We start from the raw sequence: 22,059 nt of genomic DNA, 5'->3' as shown, positions 1-22,059 counted from the left end.
CTCAGCACCTTGTCATGGAACACACTGCTCTGTCTTCAAGCACTTTGCTGCTTCTGAAATTCATGACTGTTTGTAGGGAAAGGACCACATTGTTGTGATACAGCCCCCTATTCTGTAGGGATCCCCACCTCCATGTGGCAGATTTCAAAAAGTAGGTCTTTCCCCACCTTCTAAAATCCTAGTGAGGGAAAATCTAGCCTTTAGGAAGGGTCTTCTACCCATTAGTCCATCAGGCCATTAGTCCATCTAGCTCATTGTTGTCTATGCTGGCTAGAACCAGTTCAATCACAGGATTTCAGACCTGCCTGAAAATGCCAGGGATTGATCCTGGTGTCTTTTACATACAAAACTTTTGTTTGGGGTAAGGAAATACCAGGCATGGCGAAGATGAACCACCCCCTCACCCTGCTGTTTCTTCGCTCATAATCTGCCTCTCTCCCAGATGCCTTTCCTCCTTTTTCAAAGCAGTTTCATGTCGAGTATAGTTTTTATTTGTTGCATACATCGGGTTTCATTATTTATTATTTTTATTGTTAGTTATCATTTTCACACAATGCAGATAACAGTAAAACGCACAAAACCCCAACCCCCCACCCTCCTCAGGAGATGAGATTACATAAAGTGGTACCTCAGGATGCAAACGGGATCCGTTCCGAAGCCCCGTTCACATCCTGAAGCGAACGCAACCCGTGACTGCGCACCTGCACGTGCGTGGGTCATGATTTGCTGCTTCTGCGCATGCGCGTGACATCATTTTGACCGTCTGCGCATGCGCAAGCGCAACCCGAAAGCGCTCAACCTGAAGCATATTCAAGTGTATGACTGTATTACCATGAGGCCAGCAACCCTTACAACAACACAATTCCAGTCAGTTGTCCAAATGAGTAAATAAATTATAGCTTGAAATTACACTAGCCAGAAAATTTTGTACAGGCAGACCTCGTCGTACATTTCTTTTGGTTTCCCGGCGCATATAAAGTAATTTTTGCACTATACTATTAAGCCAGCTCCCTGCCCCCCCCCCCCGGCTGCAGGGGTGGGATGGGGAAACCCCAGGTCCAGGCCTAGGCAGTTCTACTCCCCATGGCCAGAAGCGGGGTGGTGGTGGAGGGGGGGATTTCCTTTCCTGGAAATGACTGGCATGCCTCCATCCACACCCGAATCCTCATGAGGAGCACTATCTGCAAAGCACAATAAAACGAGGTATGGCTGTAATGTGAGGGAGATTCTGCCATGTCTTCTTTTGCTGTAAAGGCAGCAACCATTTTGTGTGTGTTCAGTTGACACGCAACTGCTGATATATGGGTCCTTTTGGACCTGGAAGAGAGCAGAAGGGGGACATGGGTTGCCTGCAGACATAATAATAAAGCTATACCCATCTGTTGCGAGTGCATCCTTTTGTTCCACACCCCTCAGAAGCTTTAATTCTTAGAGCCACTTCCGCCCTCCAGAGGAGGTGGGGTTGCAGGCTTCACGCTCCCATCACACGCGCGGTGGCTAGAGCCCAGCCCCCGTGCGATTGGGGGAATCTCTGGGCGCGTCACCCCTGGCCAGCCAATTGGCTGGCTTTGGGGGGGTGGCCTGATCTATTTAAAGGGAGCGCGGCCGGGAATCTCCCTCTTTTGCCCCTTCCAGCTGATTTTCTTATATCATGTGGCAATTGATGCTTTCTTTAAAAGAAAATAAAAAAGTCAATAGGACTCCATTGTGCACAGTTACATGTAACATGCAGCCAACATCTGAGATGGGATATGAACCCTAGTCTCACAGACAGAGGTTGATACTGCATGCACAACTCTACACCGGCTCTGCTCTTCTAATGATCTTCTTGGATTATCACACTGACATGAAACCAGCATCCACTGGCTTCCTAAAAAGAGCAGAAAATACTAAAGTGTTCACATCAGTAGGTCAGTGTTAGTTGGGATAACATTGATTTGAAATGAACTGTATTGCCATTGGAAGTATTTTATTGCCATTGTTTTTTGTAATCATTGGGGATGTCCTGTTTCATTGCAGAGCGAGGATTCGGATGAAGATGAGCCTTGTGCGATAAGTGGCAAGTGGACCTTCCAGAGGGACAGCAAGAGGTGGTCCAGGCTTGAGGAATTTGACGTCTTCCCCCCGAAACAGGATGTGAATCCTTCATGCCCAGAAGTGGCTCATCTCAAGAGTGCAGCTAGTCATGGAGGCCTGCTAACTGACCACACCGAACGTCAGGAGGTAGTTTCCATCCACAGCATCAGCAGCCACCCAGATGCTTCTCAGAGCGAAGCGCCCACCACCAGAACCAACTCCGTCATCAGTGTTGGCTCCTCAGCCAACCTCGCGGCAAACGAGGACTCCTTCAGCAGCTTGCCCTCTCCTAAAGAGCTATCAAACTTCAATTTCAACGTGAAAACTAACGAGAAGAATGCCAAGTCCAAAACGAGAAGCCTCTTGAAAAGGATGGAGAGCTTTAAAATAAAAAGCTCCCATCATGGTAAAAGCAAAGCTCCTTCAAAGCTTGGTCTTATCATCAGCGGGCCTATCTTGCAAGAAGGCGTTGATGAAGAGAAACTGAAGCAGCTGAACTGCGTGGAGATCTCCACCCTCAATGGCAACCACATCAACATCCCTATGGTACGTAAAAGAAGCGTCTCCAATTCCACCCAGACCAGCAGTAGTAGCAGCCAGTCGGAGACAAGCAGTGCCGTCAGCACCCCAAGCCCCATCACAAGGACACGCAGCCTCAGCGCCTACAATAAAAGAGTGGGAATGTACCTGGAAGGCTTTGATCCTTTCAACCAATCAACGTTCAACGATGTCATGGAGCAGAACTTCAAAAACAGGGAGGGCTTTGCTGAAGACACAGTCTTCTTCATTCCGGAAGACCACAAGCCTGGGACTTTCCCCAAAGCCCTCTCCAATGGTAACTTTGCTCCCTCGGAGAACAGCACTTCGGTCAACTGGAGAACGGGGAGCTTCCACGGCCACAGCCACCTCACCCTCAGGAGGGAGAACAGTTCCGACAGCTCCAAAGACCTGAGCCTTGGGAAGAGGCGCAATTCTTCCAGCTCCATGTGCAGCCGCCTCAGCATTTACGACAACGTGCCAGGATCTATCCTGTATTCCAGCACGGGGGACCTGGCTGGCCTCGAGAACGAAGACCTCTTTCCTGAGCTCGATGACATCCTGTATCATGTCAAAGGCATGCAGAAAATTGTGAACCAGTGGTCCGAGAAGTTTTCAGACGAAGGAGACTCTGATTCAGCCCTAGATTCAGTGTCCCCATGCCCTTCGTCTCCCAAGCAGATCCTCCTTGATGTGGACAATGATAGGACAATACCCAGTGACCTCGACAGTACAGGAAATTCCTTGATTGATACGGAAGAATCTACAGGAATCCAGGAAAGAAGAGACTCTGGGGTGGGAGCATCATTAACACGTTCTAACAGGTCAGTAAACACAGACTTTACAGTGGTACCTTGGTTCTTGAACTTAATGCATTCGACTCCTGAAACGGTTTGAAAGCAAGACTTGGCTTTCAATTCGCTGCAGGAGCTTCCTGCACTCAAGCGGAAGCCGCGTAGGATGTTTGGCTTCCAAAAAACGTTCACAAACCAGAACACTTCCAGGTTTGCAGCATTCAGGAGCTGTTTTGTTCTGGAGCCAAGCCAATCGACTACCAAGGTACCACTGTATATATATTGGTGTATATGCATGCTTGTGTGGCTATAGATATGTATGTATGTTTGTACTGATACAGCGTACATAGGAACTGTGATGCTTTTCAACAGCTTGTTGGCTTTTATATTTGAGGATGGGATGTAAAGAGGAATCTTAATTTTATTAAGTGTTTATTTGGCCTGTTAGTCACATACTACGAGAAGTATTCAACCAATGTACAAAAAAGGCTAAGGAGCCCAAAGGGTGTAGCATATAACCAAAACAAGACGTTTCAGTAGAATCCTTTCCATAACTCTTAAAACCCATTTGCATAAAAACTCCTCGTGGCACTTTTCCATTATAAATCACAAACTGCGATTTTCACAAAATGGCATGCACAAAAGTACTGCAAATAAAACCAACAACCAAAAAACATGGCAGAAAGGCACCAGCAAGCTATAGAATAATCGGCAGGAGAAAAACTTGTTTCCCAAAGGCCTGACAATAAAAACCCCTTTTTACAACATTCCTTTTTTAAAAAATGCAGTCCTATTATAATCATGTTCTGAGTTGAGGATGCAGTTTTACTCTTGAGCGCTGTATATACAAAGAGTGACTATAGAATCCTAAATACATGTGGTAGTGACTGGAAAATTCTACATAGCTCTGTCTCTAGAAACACGTTTTTTGGACTGGTTTATGGCAAAAAATAATAATACCAAAAAAAAAAAAAGCCCAGTTAGCCCAACTGGGGAGTTATAGAAAGTGCCCTGTCAAATAACCACAAGTCAGAACAAGCATTTTTCCTCTTCTGCATCATGGCTTCCTTGAATGAATCCTAGGAACTGCAGTTATTTTAAGGGTTCTACGAGTTGTTAGGAGACCCCTATTTTTTTTACAAAGAGTTACAATTTCCAGAGTGGTTTGGCAATCAATCCCTCTTCCCAGGAAACTCTGGAAAGTGAAGCTCTCTGAGGGGAATAGAGGCAACAGACTTTGGCAAATTTAGCCTTGCAATATTTTACACACACTGTGCATGCTGTACTTAAGTTCCAAATGTCATCAACCTGTGAGATCTTGCAAATGGTACAGCAGGTGCCGGGCTTTCCATTTACTCTGACTTCTAACCATTAAATGTCTCTCTTTCTCCCTCTCCTGAAGGCACAGAATGAGGTGGCACAGCTTTCAGAGCTCCCATCGACCCAGCCTAAGCTCAGCACTGCTACAGATCGACTGCCAGTCTGTGGCACAGATGAACCTTCTGCAGAAATATTCCCTCTTGAAGTTAACTGCCCTCTTGGAGAAATATACACCTTCCAATAAACATGGCTTCAGCTGGTAAGGAGCTGCAAACATCTCTGGGAGGCTAGTCAGAACCTACAAACAGTAAAACATAAAGTGTTCATTCCTTTCTGCCAAAAACCAGTTGATTTTTTTTTAAGGTGTGCACTGTCTTTGAAAGTTGCTTAGACTTGGGGTTTTGGCATGGGTGAATGGGTGATAAGTAAAATTGAGAACACCCTCTTAAGTTTATCTTTAAACTTTGAGTTGGACCATATTCATGTCCAGTTACCCCTTGCCAGATAAATGCTTTTGAAAAACCCTGCATTGCCTAATCTCTATTGCTGGTTCTGTAGGATTCTGAAGCAGTCCAAAGTACAATATAAGTTCTGTGGGGTGATATTTGGTGTTTTTTTTGTTCCCAATTCTACATTTCTACCATCTGGTCTTTCTCCTCCTTCCTTTCCCTGGGAGTCACAGAGAGTATTTAAACTCCAGCATCAAAGCTCCTCCTGTTCAAAGACTGTTATTATGGGAGCTGTGCTAAATACAGAAGTTGTTTGTTCTGAAAGACAGAAATAAGTATTGACCAGTTTATCCCTGCATGCTTTGGATTCTCTGCAGATGTCGTAATGTGTGTTTCTTTTTTGCATTCCGATGCTGTGTGTTGTGACAAAATGCAAACTATGTGAGCGCTCGGGTCAATAGCGCCGTATGTTAAAACCCCATTGAAATACAAATTGCGGGGGGGGGGGTATTTGCACGGGGAAGATTAGTCATTCATAAACCTAAAATACTGTTTACGTAGCTATAGTGTGAATTTAGAATTTTATGGGTTTTGCCTGCTATGCTAGTATTTGCTTTGCGCGCCAACTTGCTTCCTAGCTGATCTCAATTTAAAACTCAGAACGGTTTTATTAAGTGAAATAGCAGGGCTCTGGAATTCCTGCGGGTAAATTTTTCCTACTCGTCAAAACCAAATGGAAAGGCCTTTTACCAAAGTGGGTGGGTGAAGTGATAGAGAAGGAAGGTGCCGGGGTGGGGTGGGGGGGAGAAACACGCCTGAAAGGTCATTTGTTGAACTGAAACTTGTTGCTGGCAAACGCCAGCTTATTACATCAGTTTCCTGCTGCGACACAGGCTGGTGGGTGGTGGGACGGGGTTTGAGGGCTTTCTAAAGCGAGTGGTTAACATACAAAAAGCTCATTGTTCACATGTCTATCTTTCCCTAGAGCCCTAAAGAAGTCAGATTATAAAGGGTCATTGACTGCTAGATTTGCGTTTGACTCTTACAGGGGTTGACATGGCCACCCTGATTCTGCCTGGTACCTTTTAGGCACGGCAGATTCTGGTACACAAGGTTAACTAATTAACTGAAAAGATCCATCTGCTAATGGAAGGATTCGTCTATTTCGTTGATACTATCAGATTTATTCTGTAGCTGCACAGTTAAGCATGTTTGATGCAGCCAACTTAAATAATTTGACATGGCCATATCCCCAAGGAGTTGTCACCTAGTTGGCATATATCAAATGGTTTTGCAGCAAGCAATGAGAAAGATAAGAGCTCCCACCTGCACAGAAGTGTTGTTGCTAATGCTGATCTTGCGAACATTTTGTAATACCTTTTATTCCGCCAATCTGATGGAAGTTGATTTCCCAAATAAGAGAGGAAATTATATTAACTGGGATGCAAAGACGTTGTCTCTGTTGACGTTGGAATGTTGGCTACAACTTCTTTCCCAATTTGACTCATGAGTCAACTGGGGGGTAAAAATATAGGAGCGACCTAGGATTGGAAGATTAATCTCCTAAAAGCATTAAATTGGTGGGGATGCAAGATAAGGGCACATTTGTTGCTTGTTTGTGGTGACTCTTCCAATATGTTACAGTAAAAGAGAATGAAAAGCCATTCAAGTTGTTATTCCAAGTGAAATATAACTTTTGTTTTGTTATATCTCACTTCCTTCAGCATTTGGGATGGGGCAGTAGTTCTGATCAGTACATAGGTGGAAGACATGCAAGAATCCTACATACACAGCCTTGAGCTCCATGCTAGAGAAAAAGCAGTATATAAAAATGCAAAAATAAGAGTAATAAAATGCATGTTTATTTAAGTTTTAATTTCATAAAAAGCAGGTGTCTAAATCAACTATATTCTTTGTTCGCCTGTCTGTCTATATTCTTTGTTCGCCCATAAAACCCCTTAAAATCTGTTAATGGTTCTTCTCCTTACCTTGTGTCTCTCCCCCCATTTAACGTAATGGAATGTCAACTCAGTGCCACAATCAAGATTTCTATATTGATATTCTCAGTGAGTCAAGTCGATGTTTTCTGGTGTGCTACTTATTCGACAGCCCGCAGATAGAAACAGAAATGTGAGATGTTTTGGAAAGAGACAGCACACTTGGAAGGTTGTTAATCTTGACCATATTCCTCCTCTTCTGCAGGGCTGTGCCAAAGTTTATGAAAAGGATCAAAGTTCCAGATTATAAAGACCGAAATGTGTTTGGCGTTCCCCTCACCGTTAATGTCCAGCGTACAGGACAGCCTCTTCCTCAGAGCATCCAGCAAGCCATGCGATACCTTCGCAACCACTGCCTGGATCAGGTTAGATTCCTTGCTCTACTCCTGGGTTTCAGGCTGCCTCATGATCCCGGAACTTTATTTTCACAGCTGTTCACAGGTCCTTTTGTCTTCTTGTTTAAGTGAGTCAAACAGATAGGTTTGGAACTGGACTATGAGCTTCAAACTCAAAAACAATTTCTGCCAATTTCTTCCCATATCAGTGTATCCGACAAAAAGAGCTATAGAAGAAGAAGAAGAAGAAGAAGAAGAAGAAGAAGAAGAAGAAGAAGAAGAAGAAGAAGAAGAAGAAGAAGAAGAAGAAGAAGAAGAATTATTATTTATTATTTGTACCCCGCCCATCTGACTGGGTTTCCCCACTCTGGGCGGCTTCCACAGAGACCAAAAATACACTAAAATGTCACACATTAAAAACTTGCCTGAACAGGGCTGCCTTAAGATGTCTTCTGAATGTTAGGTAGTTGTTTATCGCTTTGACATCTGATGGGAGGGTGTTCCACAGGGCAGGCGCCACTACAGAGAAGGCCCTCTGCCTGGTTCCCTGTAGCTTTGCTTCACGCAATGAGGGAGCCGCCAGAAGGCCCTCAGCGCTGGATCTCAGCATCCAGGCAGAACGATGGGGGTGGAGACGCTGCTTCAGGTATACTACTTCAGACTCAGGGGGGCAGCGGCATATTTGCATGTTCTTCCACATGTGGCTCAACTGCTTACCTTTGGAAAGGTTTTGGTGTCCAGGAAAAGCTTGTGTGATACCTTCTTCCCTGATTGTTTGACAAGGCAACTAGAATTTTGGTTTCAGAATCCTCACGCATTATTAACTGCAAGCACAATATACCCTCAAATAAACGTCCCTTTTCTTTTTGTCGCATAGGTTGGGCTTTTTCGAAAATCTGGAGTCAAGTCAAGAATCCAGGCATTGCGACAGATGAATGAGAGCTCAACAGGCAAAATAAATTATGAAGGGCAGTCTGCCTATGATGTGGCCGACATGCTGAAGCAATATTTCCGCGATCTGCCAGAGCCACTCATAACCAACAAACTTTCAGAGACTTTCCTACAGATCTACCAATGTAAGTCCTGGGTTGTTCGTAGTTTCATTTGTAGCCATTCTCAAGTAGCCACCTCTCCTTGCAATGCAGAGTATGTCCCGTTTGGGACTGAAACGAGGTGCGAGCCTGAGATTGTAAGTGGCAATTGTAAGTGACGTGAGCAGTTGTGTGCTGCGTTCTGGTGGGTGAGCGATTTTCGGCATCCCCCCCAAAAAACAATCGAGCGGCCAATCGCCGCTTATAATCTCAGTCTCACACCAGAAAAACATTCACGCATCCCCCCCCCCTCAGCACTACCCGTGTATAAGATGAGCCTAAATTTTGAACCTCATTTTTGGGTCAAAAAAGCTCATCTTATACACAGAAAAATACGGTTTGTAGTATCAATGTGCATATTATGAAAAATTCACATGCGCCATGATGTGAGGGGCAGGCCGAAGTGGCTATTCCTCATTTGTTTGCATAGTGCTATGATCAGATGTATCTTGTATCATGTGTGTTTGCCCAGAGCAGTCTTGCCCAGCCTTGGCTCTTGTCCATCATCCCAGCCAGCTTGGCCAATAGTAAGGATGGTGGACATTGTAGTCTCAACAACAATGTCCTGGATTGGATAAGGCAGGTCTAGTGTTCCTCCTGCTTTCCCAGCTTGCCCATCCTTTCTGAGCCTCCTCTGCTTTCTGCTACACCCCAGTCTGGTACCAACAATCTAGGCAGTGTGTGACTTCCATGCTATGTATCCATCATTTGTGGATTGGGCCACTAATCCCACATTGGTGTTGGGAAGAGGAATAAAATATGACATCTCCGACCCGTCTTAAAACACACAAAAACAGGAAAACATAACCTCATGACATCAGCTTGGGCTGATATGGGTCAGGTGGTGGGAGCACCTGCCTTCATAAATACAATGAGAATTCTCTACTACCGGACTCCATCGTCATCATCTGAGGCTCTTCTTCATGTGCCTTCTCCACATAAGGTCCTGAGGGTGTCAACACGAGAGCCGGCCTTTTCTGCAGTGGCCCCTCATTTGTGGAATGCTCTCCCTGGGGAGGTTCATCTGGCATTGCTTATACTTCTTTAGATGCCAGACAAAAATACTCCTCTTCAACCAGGCCCTTGGCTGATTAATATTCTACAGCCTTTTAAATGTGTGGGACGGTGGGGTTATTATTGTTTTGTTGTTGAGAGCCAGTGTGGTGTAGTGGTTAAGAGCGGTGGACTCGTAATCTGGGGAACCGGGTTCGCGTCTCCGCTCCTCCACATGCAGCTGGGCTAGTCACACTTCTTTGAAGTCTCTCAGCCTCACTCACCTCACAGAGTGTTTGTTGTGGGGGAGGAAGGGAAAGGAGAATGTTGGCCACTTTGAGACTCCTTCGGGTAGTGGTAAAGCGGGATATCAAATCCAAACTCTTCTTGTTTCTGTTTTAGCTATCTATTTTTGCTATTATCTGATGTTTTTATCTTGTGAACTGCCCTGAGATCTTTTGATGAAGGTATCTAAATCTAATAAATCAAATAAATACTAGCGAACATTTGGCCCACCCCTTTGTGTCTTGGCTGATGATGGTGAGAGGCAAGAGCTACTTGCCTCCAGATCTCATCCTTCCCTGGATTTTTGTGTTCCTTTCTTCCATGTACGCAACTCCCCCAAGCGGAGCACACTCCACAATTTGAGACCACTTCCATGAGTCCCTTGAGTGGCTTTTGGATATTTTTCAACCCCTGGTGCATCAAAACAAAATCTCTTAGTATTTTGTCAGTCGTCCCCCCGCCGCCACCAGCCGTATTTTTTATTTTTTAAAAAAGGACATTTGCTATTGAAAGTATTTGTTGTGCTCTGTAGCCATGGATCTGTGCAATGGTATGTGTCGGTACATTAGGGATGACTCCCCACCCAGTCTTCACTGACTACATCATTGTTCGATGAAGCAATCCTCTCTGCTTATTGAAGTACCGTCTGGATATTTTGTGGTGCCAAAGTTGGGAACCGTTTTTAAGGGCTATTTATTTTAATTGCCTCCCCAGTTGAGGAGCGTGTTTCACTGGTGTGTATGAATTTTTGCTGGAGTCCAGGTTGGCTGAGCTTAGTGTTTGCATTTTCGTCGCCACCCATGTTAATAAATCGAAGGAGGCCCACCCCCCCATCTAATTTAACAGCCCTTTTAGCGAGTCTGCAGAAGTGTGTGGCTCTCAAAATGAAATTCTAAATTTAACTCTGGAATATGCACAGCTTTGTTTTACTGTTGAGTCTCTCGCTAGGCAGGAAATACCTGAGGGCAGTTAAGCTGTTGACTAAAAAAAAAGGGGGGGGAGGGAAATCCAGTCTTGTGCCATGAATGGTATGCAGCGTTCTGAAGGAAATCGCTTCAGACTCGAGTCAGAAGTATTTGAAGCTAAGAGTTTGCTTTGGGACGCATTCGTGCTATATGTGTGGAAAATCAATGACTTTGACGAGAGGGTTGCTAATCTTGTGCAGATGTGCCAAAGGACCAGCATCTCCAGGCGATCAAGGCAGCCATTATGCTTCTACCAGATGAGAACAGAGAAGTCCTACAGATCCTCCTATACTTTTTGAGTGACGTCACAGCCGCTGTGAAGGAAAACCAGATGACGCCGACAAACCTGGCTGTGTGCTTAGCGCCTTCGCTTTTCCACTTGAACACCCTCAAGAGGGAAAATTCTTCCCCAAGGCAAGTCTCCAGGTAGCTCAGTCCTCTGTTCCTTCCTGGCGTCCTCGCTGGTGGTTTGTTGGGCACTTAAATAAGCCTTTCCTTAAGACGCTTTGAACTCTTTCCCCCTTTTTTAAAAAACCAGTCTACCTTTGGGCTAGTGCAAATTCTTCCCACTGAACAGTGGAAACAGGTTGAGGGGACTTTTAAGGGAAAGGTGCTAGTGATTATGCCTGTGATGATCACGCATTCAACATGATGATGAACATGTGTGCTAAATTCATCTGGCCATTCCATTACATGGTTGAAAATGAAGATCACGTTTAGACCTAGAGCGCAAGATTTATTATCAGCGTTCAGGTGTTGTCCCTAGCTTTTTCATTTCATGTTAGTTCGTTCACACAGGAAAGCACACCTTGGCGCTCCCAATATAGTCCTGACAACTTTTCTTTCATCACAACTAATTAATGGTGATTGCGTTAACAGGGTGATGCAGAGGAAACAGAGTCTGGGGAAACCCGATCAGAAAGATTTAAATGAGAATTTGGCTGCAACGCAAGGTCTGGGCCACATGATTGCAGAGTGTAAGAAGCTGTTTCAGGTGAATATTCCACTATATACGTCTTCCTTGGGTCTTTTAATATCATGCAATATGCTAAATTGCATTGTCTAGTTATTGACCTGATAAGACTGGCAATCAGTCTTATAGTGAGTCATCGTTTCTGTAGTTTTGAACCTTCCAACCTTTTCCCATACCCTCAGATCCCTGAAGAAATGAGTAGATGTCGGAATTCCTATACGGAGCAAGATCTTCGGCCTCTGAGCTTGGAGGAACTAGGCAAAACTAATAACTCTGAGCCTGCTGACTACCGTTTTTACATCCAGGACTGTATGGATGATTTGCTTAAGGAGATTAAGGATAAATTTAAAGGCTGGGTCAACTGTTCCACCTCGGAGCAAGCAGAGCTTGCCTACAAGAAGGTATATTAGCACAACTCCAGGACTGTTGTTAAATCTCGATGCATTTCACATAGAAAGTGAAATCACAGAGAGAGTGCATTTGGAAAGGGGGAAAATAATGACTGCCTTAAACTTGGCAAACTTCAAATAATATTCCCACTCACTAGGGCTTCTCCCAAAAGTGAGAAAGATGGAACAAACTGATCTGATCTGAAATCATTTTGCAGAGCTGATTGCCAGCAAAACGTTAAGCTTGAGCCAATGATGAAATCATCCAAAGTTATTAACATTTCAGAGAAGGTCAAACCAATGTAGCATTTTATGGGCGAAAATGATATGTGGACTGAGGGGCAGTATAGAATTTAAGGCCTTTGCCAAGCAGAAAATTCAGATCTGTTTTATACATGGAGTCAGAAGCCTCCAGTTGACTGCAGCAGAGATATTCCAGCTCTCCTCCAGAACTGCCACCATGGTGTACTCTGCCCTCTAGCAACAGCCCTGCTGGCAGGATCAGTAAAGACAAGGGAACTGCAGCCAACAGGAAGATAGCTGCTACAATCATCGAAGGGCTTCTGACCACACTATTTCTTATGTGGTCCATGGGTTGCACTTAGCATCTGTTCACCCCCTGCAATTCTTTAACAGTGCAGTCCTAAGCATGTCTATTCAGAAGTAAGTCTTTTTGTACACAGTGGGGCTTATCGGAGTTAGAATTTCAGCCTCAAGAGACTGAAGTCAGTGGGTCACTTCAAAATAAGTGCTTTGAGGACAAATTCCCACAGATACTATCCACCAGACATAACTTAAACATTTGCACAGTAACTAAGGTAAAGGGAACCCTGACCATTAGGTCCAGTCGTGATCGACTCTGGGGTTGCGGTGCTCATCTCGCTTTATTGGCCAAGGGAGCCGGCATACAGCTTCCGGGTCAAGTGGCCAGCATGACTAAGCCGCTTCTGGCGAACCAGAGCAGCGCACGGAAACGCCGTTTACCTTACTGCCAGAGCAGTACCTGTTTATCTACTTGCACTTTGACGTGCTTTCGAACTGCTAGGTGGGCAGGAGCAGGGACCGAGCAACGGGAGCTCACCCCATCACGGGGTTTCGAACCACCGACCTTCTGATCAGCAAAGCCCTAGGCTCTGTGGTTTAACCCACAGCGCCACCCGCGTCCCTTGCACAGTAACTACTATATATTAAAAAGAGGCTGATCCCTTTCTTTGTTTTCAGCTTGGCTCAGTTTTGAATTTACACTTTCAAAATTAAGCAGGCTTAAAGGGCTAGCTTGACGAGCATAGTTAACTGTGTAAGCATATATAGCTACTTATGGTGACAATGCTTTCCAGGTTTCCGAGGGTCCACCTCTCCGGTTATGGAAATCCACGGTTGAAATCCCTGCAGTTCCTGAAGAGATCTTGAACCGTTTACTTAAAGAACAGCATCTTTGGGATGAAGATCTTCTGGATGCTAAAGTGATTGAGACTTTGGACAGCCAGACTGATGTATACCAGTATGTACAGAACAGCCTGGCACCCCACCCAGCCAGAGACTATGTCGTCCTAAGGTAATCTTGCAGATTTCACCCATGGCAGATTTATGAAGGACAGAGCCTGCAAAACCCTTTTATCAATACAGCTAGCTAAAATGTAGATATATTGATTCATCTACTGATTTGTTTATTTTTTAAATACCTCCACTTCCTGAAATGTATGAAGCCTACATTTAAGCAAGCTCTTCATTTAAAAAGAAATAGGTCAGTCCGCTATGTTAAAATTAATGGTTGCTGGCTGATACATACAAACTTGTTTTCTACAGGGTAGATTTATATGTACTTGTAGCAAGAATGTTACCGCCTACCTTTTTTTTTTTTACTGCCAATGAGATTTTAATTTAAATTATTTGGAGACGTTCAGAATTTTAAACTTTGACAGCTTGCATTTCTGAATGTTTATTTGTTTTTAACGTCCTCTTGGATTTACTTGTTCTGTAAGTTACGTTGTAAAGGCTATTGGCGGCAAACAATAAAAAACTGGCTAGCTGGCATCTATGCAGTCTTTTGTTATAAAGCTGTTCTTGTTATTAACAGGACTTGGAGGACGAATTTATCTAAAGGCGCTTGTGCACTTTTAAGCTCCTCAGTGGACCATGACCGTGCTGCAGTCCTTGGCGTTAGAGTGAATGTGCTCTTGTCCAGGTATCTCATTGAACCTTCTGGATCAGGAAAATCCAAACTCACCTATATGTGCAGAACTGATTTAAGGTAAGCCTTTTTTTCTTCACTTTTCCCTCTTCCGTTGTTTTAACTTCCAATCCCTGTTAGAAGAATTAACTGCCGTATGGCCCAGAATCAGCTGTGTTGTCCTTCCCCTTCCTCATTTGCATAGTGCAGAAGAGATGATGATTGGTTTTAATTGATTATTTTAAATGGCCAACTTCACAAATGATTCACACAAGAACTCCTTGCAATCCCACCACAGAGATGTTCAACATATTCAAAAGCAATTCCTCTTGGAAGTCTGGTCCCTCCATCACAAATTCCACCCCCGTTTGTGGATTTGGGGTGCTTTCGTTTGCACTTCCATTTATTTTGTTTACAGTTGGTGTGCATATTTATGTGAATGCATACCCTGCCCATAGTTGCACTATAGCATGCGATGTGGAATCTCAAATCATTAACAGAACAATAATGTGGTTGTCGAAGATCCATTGTCAGCTTAATGGTAAGACACCTTCGCTGCATGCAGAAGGTTCCAGGTGGGCATCTCCAGGGAAGGCAGGGAACACCCCCAGTCTGAAATCCTGGAGAGCGCCTGCCAATCACTGTAGACATTAGGCAGTTAGATGGACCAATGGCAGCTTCCAAAGTTCCCTATCCCTGCTCCCCAGAAACTGAATACTTGTTCCAGGGATTCCTGTTCCATCTCTTGTTTCTTCCAAGTTACGTCTGCTATGACCAGCTTCAAGCATGCATTTTCTTTCTTGGAAACAGGGGCCACAAACCTGACTGGTACACAAAGGCTTTTGGACACTTGTGTGCAGCCGAAGTCATTAAGATCAGAGACTCTTTCAGTAATCAGAACCTGGAAACGAAAGAAGCAAAGTCCAGGTGACGACTGAAGCAGACCAACATGGCCGCAACGTGAATAGATACTTCCCGGAACTGTTGATTGTTACAGAACGGGCCACAGCGTGGCCTAAAAGTCTTGCCATGAAGAAAGTGTGTCTGGAATAGGCCCGGGATTCTCACTTCCAACGTCTTTGGCAAACAGTACATTTTCAAAGCTGCTTCCTATCGGTATTAGGCCTATACTGCAGGTCTTGACTGGAATATATTGGATGGTGCAACCTTTTTCTTTCTTTTTTTTAAAATAATACTATACTATGTTGCTTAGACAGTGTGAATTGCTTCTGAGAAGCAAAACCCTTAAGACCTTAAATATATATTTCTGGATTGTAGTGGAAATGATTCTTTCCTATATGTTAGGTTTATTGTATGTATCTGTGTGCCATTTGTTGAGGGACTGTTGCATCCACTGGATTTGTTGGCACTCATCCATGGGGTCTCGCTAAAGCAAGTGAAGGAAGGTTTGCACAGAGGCAGAGGTGTGAATGACTGTATAATTGTTGAGTGGAGTTGTAGAAAACAAGAGTAGGGGAATTGGAAGTGTCTGGGACACTCAAGAGCATTTGGGAAGATTTTAATCTGTGAGGGGAGGTAGGCCTAGGAGCTTTTTGTCTGCAAGCTAGTCTTTGCTCATGTGTCCTGTTATTACTTGTGTATATCTGAAAAGGAAAATGGAGGAGCTGCCCCAAACATGGCAAGGAAAGCTGAAGCTCAACACTTGCAAATGAGGATAGCTGAAGCGAATAAAATGAATGCCTGATGCATTTCAACCTGTGTCTTTCACATGGACCTTGGGTTGTATTCCATCATGCAAGGACTTCTGTTTGCACGACAGAACTTTGCCTTCCTCTTTTCTCCCTGCACATCCCCTCAAATCTGCTCCAGAGAGTTGGGGAAAACCCCAGAACAGATTTGGAGAGTGTATGGGGAGGGGAGAAAAGGGGGGCTCCGTTGCACTAGCAGAAATTCTTCATGAATGGAACATATATATTTTTTTATACCAACCCAATCCTCCTAAAGATGAGTTTCCTGTTTTAAAGTTCTCAGAGCCTTTTCACCCGCGTTACACCCAGGTAAATCTGAGTCTACAAAGACTGTGTGTGAAACCCGGAGTTGTGGTTGTTGACAGCTTCCTCAAAAGTGCACCTGCAGAAGACCCGTATTTGCCATGCTCATGTTTTATACTGGGGTTCTTCAAGCTTGGGGTCCCAGAGTTGAACTGTAACTCCTGTCACCAATCAAGAGAGGAGAGGAGTTGTAATTGCGACAACATCTGGGACCCAAGCTTGAAGAACACTGCTTTCCATTTGCAGGTGCACTCACTTAGAAGCCTCTTGGGCGCATGTTTCAAAAAACGAAATGCGTGTGAAGTTGACAGCACCCATATTTCTACTTCTCTGGTGGAGAATGTCTTGAGTTAAGGTCCTTGAAAAAGATATACGTTGAAAGGTATTGGGTATTTTTTTTACTTTTAAGCGCAAAGTTTTCTCCACAGCCACCTTCCTGCACAAGTACCTGTTGAAAGTATTGGCCGTGGTCTTTTAACAATCCTCTCTTTTGAATGAATCTCATAGGAATGAACGGAAAGCTTGTGGCATGAGCTGAAACTGCTTTCAGTGGCTTGAAAAGCCAGCACTGGAATACGTCATAACTGGAGCATTCTCAAGTTCTAAAGCGATTCATTGTAATAGAATACCGTGTTAGGAGTTTGAAAGTCTTCATATATTCCACTCCACTATAACCATATAACCTCATTTTATCCACTTAGTTTGAAGGGAGGGGACCTCTAAAATGTTCAGAGGTTTGGATAAGAAAGGGTACTGTGGCTATCGGATTATGTGGTGTAATGTAAAGGACTGAAGGTTAGGATAAATAGGAGGGTCAGAGTGATGAGGCCTACCATGCTTCAGGTCAACCACCTTTACAAGAAACCCAGACCTATAAGCTCTAAACATCCTCTTTGGGGGAAGCAAGATAGCCATAATAAAAGAGTAACGATATCTAGGAAAGATGTGTATAGAATTGTGCTGTTATTTTGCCTTCCTTAGAAGCTGTAGATGCAATTGTCTGGTGCTGAGGTCATGTTTGCGGGCTTCTCTTAGGCATCTAGTTGGCCGCTGTGAGAACAGGATGCTGGACTAGATAGTCCATTGGCCTGATCCAGGCAGCTTCTTATGTTCAGATACAGTTCAATGCATTCTAAGGGGTTGGGTTAAATGACCCTTTGGATCCATTGCAACTCTTCCATTCAATAACCTTGTGTTTCTGTGAATGTGAAATATGAACTACAGTATCCCCCAAAGCAGGGCTTGGACCCTTGCTGGGACTATTGCCTTCTTCCTACCAAAGCCCAATCTAGAGTCCCATGTAGGTCGCAGGTTCGGTCCCCATATGGAACAGCTGCCTATTCCTGCATTGTAGGGGTTTGGACGAGATGATCCTCAGGGTCCCTTCTAACTCTACAATTCTCTGATTCCATGTAAAGGTTGTTCTTTGATGTAGAAATGCAGTATTAGCACAGAGATTTGCTGAACCAATGTAAGGCAAGACTGGGGGGGGGGGATGTAGATTGGAAAGTGATTTTTTTCAAAGCAAGGATTTTTTATGCAGTTGTCCATAATATCTCTACACTTGGACTCTGCGCCCTGGAATCCAGCCTTTTAGCCCTCCCTGCAAAAGCTAGAACAGGCTGCTCACGCACACACAGGTGAGTCTTATGAAAGATGGAGTGACCTGCTGGGCAGTTGGTTCCGTTTTGCTCACCCTCTCAACCTAGAAAAGCCCTTGTGACCTTGTGGTTGCCTTCTTTCCTCATCCCAGGGCAGTGATGCAGCTGGAAGCAGCCCGTTGTTACCATTGACAGTGTTATATTATTATTTGTTACTTTTTTTTTAAAGGGGTTGTGTGATGAAGAATTATGGTGTGTTGGTGGATTGTGTCTTGTTCCTAGCAATCGCCTTTGTCCACATCATTGGCCCATTTTTATTTCATTGTGTTTTATGTCACTGTGTCTCTTGTTTGCTTCTCTCTGTTCATGTTCTGTTCTTTGCATGTTGCAGTAGGACATGCATGCAAAGATCAGGTGAGGAACAATGAGAGATAGAAAGATTTGCAGTGAGGGACACCCGGCAGGCTGGGGAACTTCTTTGTGTGTTGATCTGCTTGCAGCATTTCAGGGAGATCAGTCCTTGTGATATCTGTCCAGAAATCATGAAGAACGTAGCAGGGATTTTAGTAATTCTCTTGATGTGGTTTGCGTCTCTGTACCAAACCCAGAAGTTAAACCCTTTGCCCTTGCAAGGAATACTGCCAAGGATCAGATATGGATTGGAACCAACTGTTTCAGATGTGACCTGAGGGGAAAAGCTGTGCTAGATCAGTAGTCTTCAACTTTTCAGACCCAGGACTAGCTTTTAACCCAAACATGCATGTGGAGACCAATTACTCTCTCTCTTTTTAGCATATATTTGGATGGTGTCAGTGCTACTCTTGCAACCCACTATAGACCAGGCCATGACCAAGTAAAGAATCCCAACCCACCAGTTGAAGACGACTGTTCTAGATCATACCTTTAACCCTTATCCGGGGGGACGGGACCCAAAAAGTTTATTAGGCAGTACATCCAGTTCGCTGGTTGAGAGATTACTGCCATGTATGTGTGCTAAGGATTGCACCAGTAGCATATCTCGCCAATAGGGAAGCCTTGTGTATTCTTTGTATACTTTTTAAATGTTCAAATGTGTGTGTAAAAAAAAATATATAGTATGTTGTACATACCAGTCTGTTGTAAACATGTACACTTGCTCACAATTTATTGTCCAACATAGATAAAGCATGAAAATAATTATTTAAAATATAGTTGTATTTATACCTCAGATATTCTTTTGGGGGGGCAGGGTATTTGTACCTCAAGTTGGCTACCCTCCCCCCTCCCCTGTAAATACGTTCTATACGATTAAGGTCTAAGTAAAAGAAGAAAAGGTTTATAACTTGCTATTATATGTCTGTACAGAATATAATCAATAAATGCACTATTAAATGTTCAAGTTTGTGAAACACCTCTTTTCTCCACCTCATGGTGGATACGGGTACAGTGACTACTAAGCTGCTATGGCCTATGTTCTTCCTGCACTGTGGGAGGCAGTAGATGCCTCTGTATACCAGTTGTTGGGGATCTCAAGGGGCAGTGCTATTTTTCTAGAAAAAGAGGTGCCAGAACAGAGTTCTGGTAAGTTCTGGCTGGAAAAAAAAGCCCTGTCAAGAGATCCGAGGGCTGTTTGCGCTCAAGCCCTGTTTACGGCTTCTGTTTCCTTGGCCGCTGTGAGAATAGGATGCTGGAATAAAGGGGACTTTAGTCCAACAGGGCTCTCCATGCACTCTTACTCATTTAATGTTGCCTATTTTTCTCACCTAGACAGCATCTTAAAAAGCAGAGACATCACCTTGCCAACAAAGGTCCATATAGTAAAAGCTATGGTTTTCCCAGTAGTGATGTATGGAAGTGAAAGCTGGACCATAAAGAAGGCTGATCGCCGAAGAATTGATGCTTTAGAATTATGGTGCTGGAGGAGACTCTTGAGAGTCCCATGGACTGCAAGAAGATCAAACCTATCTATTCTTAAGGAAATCAGCCCTGAGTGCTCACTGGAAGGACAGATCGTGAAGCTGAGGCTCCAATACTTTAGCCACCTCATGAGAAGAAAAGACTCCCTGGAAAAGACCCTGATGTTGGGAAAGATGGAAGACACAAGGAGAAGGGGACGACAGAGGACGAGATGGTTGGATAGTGTTCTCGAAACATACCAGCATGAGTTTGACCAAATTGCGGGAGGCAGTGGAAGACAGGAGGGCCTGGCGTGCACTGGTCCATGGGGTCATGAAGAGTCGGACACGACTAAACGACTAAACAACAGCAATTTTTCTCACATGCTATGAAAAGCTGCTCCCTAAAGCAATGACAGGCAACATCCCAAATCTACTGTGCAGGCAATGTGTAGCCGCTCATAGTGAGCAGGCTGTTTATCCAGCTATGCAAAAGAAAAAGCCTGTTGTAGATACAGCTGGTTTTCGCCTCTTCATGCCCATCTAGCAGAATCCCCTCTTATTTTGGTTTAATGATCTATTGAGGCCTTCAGTTGACAAGCCCTCTTGTGTGAATCAGCCCTTTTAAGTAATCTATGGATCAGATTGCAAGTTTCAGTTTATCAAACTGGGTCAACACAACATTACATGAGGGACTTACTCTAGCTAAACTCAGGGCAGGCTATCTCCCAATTTTAAGTCCGTCTGTTACTGGCAGAGCTGCTAAAGAGGTTTTCACAGCAGAGAGGAAACGCTGTTGTCCTGTCCAGGAAACATGTAGGTTCCTTCAAAACAAAAGGGACAAAAGACCAAACGATAAATTGGAGAAAGTTTAATGTTTGCAAAGGAAGGAAGTCGAGAACTGGAATGTTGGGCTTCATGTGTCACTTTGCAATGCTGTCAAAGAAAGTAGTCAATTAAAACGCCACTTTTGTGCCTCCAGAAGGAGAGATTCCATTTTTGTCTCCTCCTGCGGTAACATTCTGAATGCCACATCGATAATTAAGTAGCTGCTGCTGTGCAGCAAAGAAGGCATCTCCTTTTGCAGCTGTTCTTCCAGCTGTGAATCCAAAGAAATGTCAGAGCATCCTCTTTCCCCCCACACACACACACCAGCACCCCACCTCCCCATCATTTCAATGGGATGGAATTATAAGGTATAAGATATAAAATAAATGTACCAAGCAAACACATACATAAATATATAAACCGCATGTCTGAAACAGTACAGGAAAAAGTCCTGAAACCATTTTGTCTCCCCCAAATTGACCTCAAATGTTTCTCTGCAAGGAGGGAGGAAATGAGAAAAACCTCCCCATTGTCTCTTTGCTCGCAAATCCTGCCTTAAGGGCACATTTAAGATATGAATAGGGTGAGCCTGTGACCTGGACTCAGGAATTAAGTTTTTATCATCACACAAAAATAGCCAGGCTACCAAGGTAAACCCATCAACAGGTATGTGTCAGACAGGATTCTGTTGTAGACTGCCCCTTCTCTGATGTATGTAAGATGTATTGGGGGGTGGTCTTGGGCTCCAGGGTGGGCAATTTCAAAATGTCTATATAAGGGCTCGCATGCCATTGTTCTGGGTCCCCTCCTGCCTCCTGCGTGTGGTTGTGAGCACCCTGTTGCAATGGTTAATAATGACCAGGCTTACTAGTTGCTTTGCTTCTCAATATTCTCTGGTTGGCCTCTGTTATTTTCTCCTACCCATAGAGAACCTACAAAAGGACTCTATATGGGCTCTTGAGTACCCCATAAGGGAAAAGGAGCAGTTTTTTTTCTTATAACAGAGACATATCCTCCCAACAGAGGAACTCAGGAAGGTGACACGGGAAAGTGGTGACAGGTTTCCTAGATGAGTAGCCGTTTAGAGTTAATTGTGATTACTTGAAAAGAGGATTCTGTTGTGCTATGAAATGACTTCGCCATTCACATAATTGCACTCATCAATCTTTTTTTCAAAGGGTAAACTTGATGCTACCAAATGGGCAGCAATGAAATTGTAATAATGAACCTTTATGACCAATTTGGGAGAGTTTTGTGTTCCTAAGCTGGATAAGTGGAGCACGGAGTCTTGCGCAAAAGGGGAAGCACTTGGTGCAATGGCAGGGCATCAGAAGTCGCAAAAAGGAACTGTGATCATCACCATGATGTCA

General features: G+C 44.1%; 1 protein-coding gene across 7 annotated transcripts in view; it reads left to right on the top strand.

Annotated features, from left to right (window-relative positions):
• The window catches only part of DLC1 (DLC1 Rho GTPase activating protein), a 242,050-nt gene extending 226,694 nt beyond the window's left edge, over positions 1–15,356 (top strand). For 6 of the 7 annotated variants that reach the window (XM_081924334.1, XM_081924330.1, XM_081924332.1 and 3 more), the window contains 10 exons: positions 2,020–3,437; positions 4,810–4,986; positions 7,379–7,538; positions 8,386–8,584; positions 11,043–11,268; positions 11,722–11,836; positions 11,998–12,216; positions 13,542–13,759; positions 14,282–14,455; positions 15,185–15,356. In XM_081924334.1, coding sequence (XP_081780460.1) covers positions 2,020–3,437; positions 4,810–4,986; positions 7,379–7,538; positions 8,386–8,584; positions 11,043–11,268; positions 11,722–11,836; positions 11,998–12,216; positions 13,542–13,759; positions 14,282–14,455; positions 15,185–15,305 — 3,027 coding nt within the window. In that variant the 3' untranslated portion in view covers positions 15,306–15,356. The remainder of the gene's footprint in view (positions 1–2,019; positions 3,438–4,809; positions 4,987–7,378; positions 7,539–8,385; positions 8,585–11,042; positions 11,269–11,721; positions 11,837–11,997; positions 12,217–13,541; positions 13,760–14,281; positions 14,456–15,184) is intronic. The other variant, XM_081924333.1, reaches the window with a different exon arrangement.
• Positions 15,357–22,059: the final 6,703 nt, after the last annotated feature.

This window comes from Podarcis melisellensis, assembly GCF_964234715.1.
Source record: "Podarcis melisellensis genome assembly, chromosome: 9".
Taxonomy (NCBI): Eukaryota; Metazoa; Chordata; class Lepidosauria; order Squamata; family Lacertidae; genus Podarcis; species Podarcis melisellensis.
The sequence above is the reverse complement of the archived record's forward strand: the minus strand, read 5'-3'. Positions and strand labels throughout refer to the sequence as shown.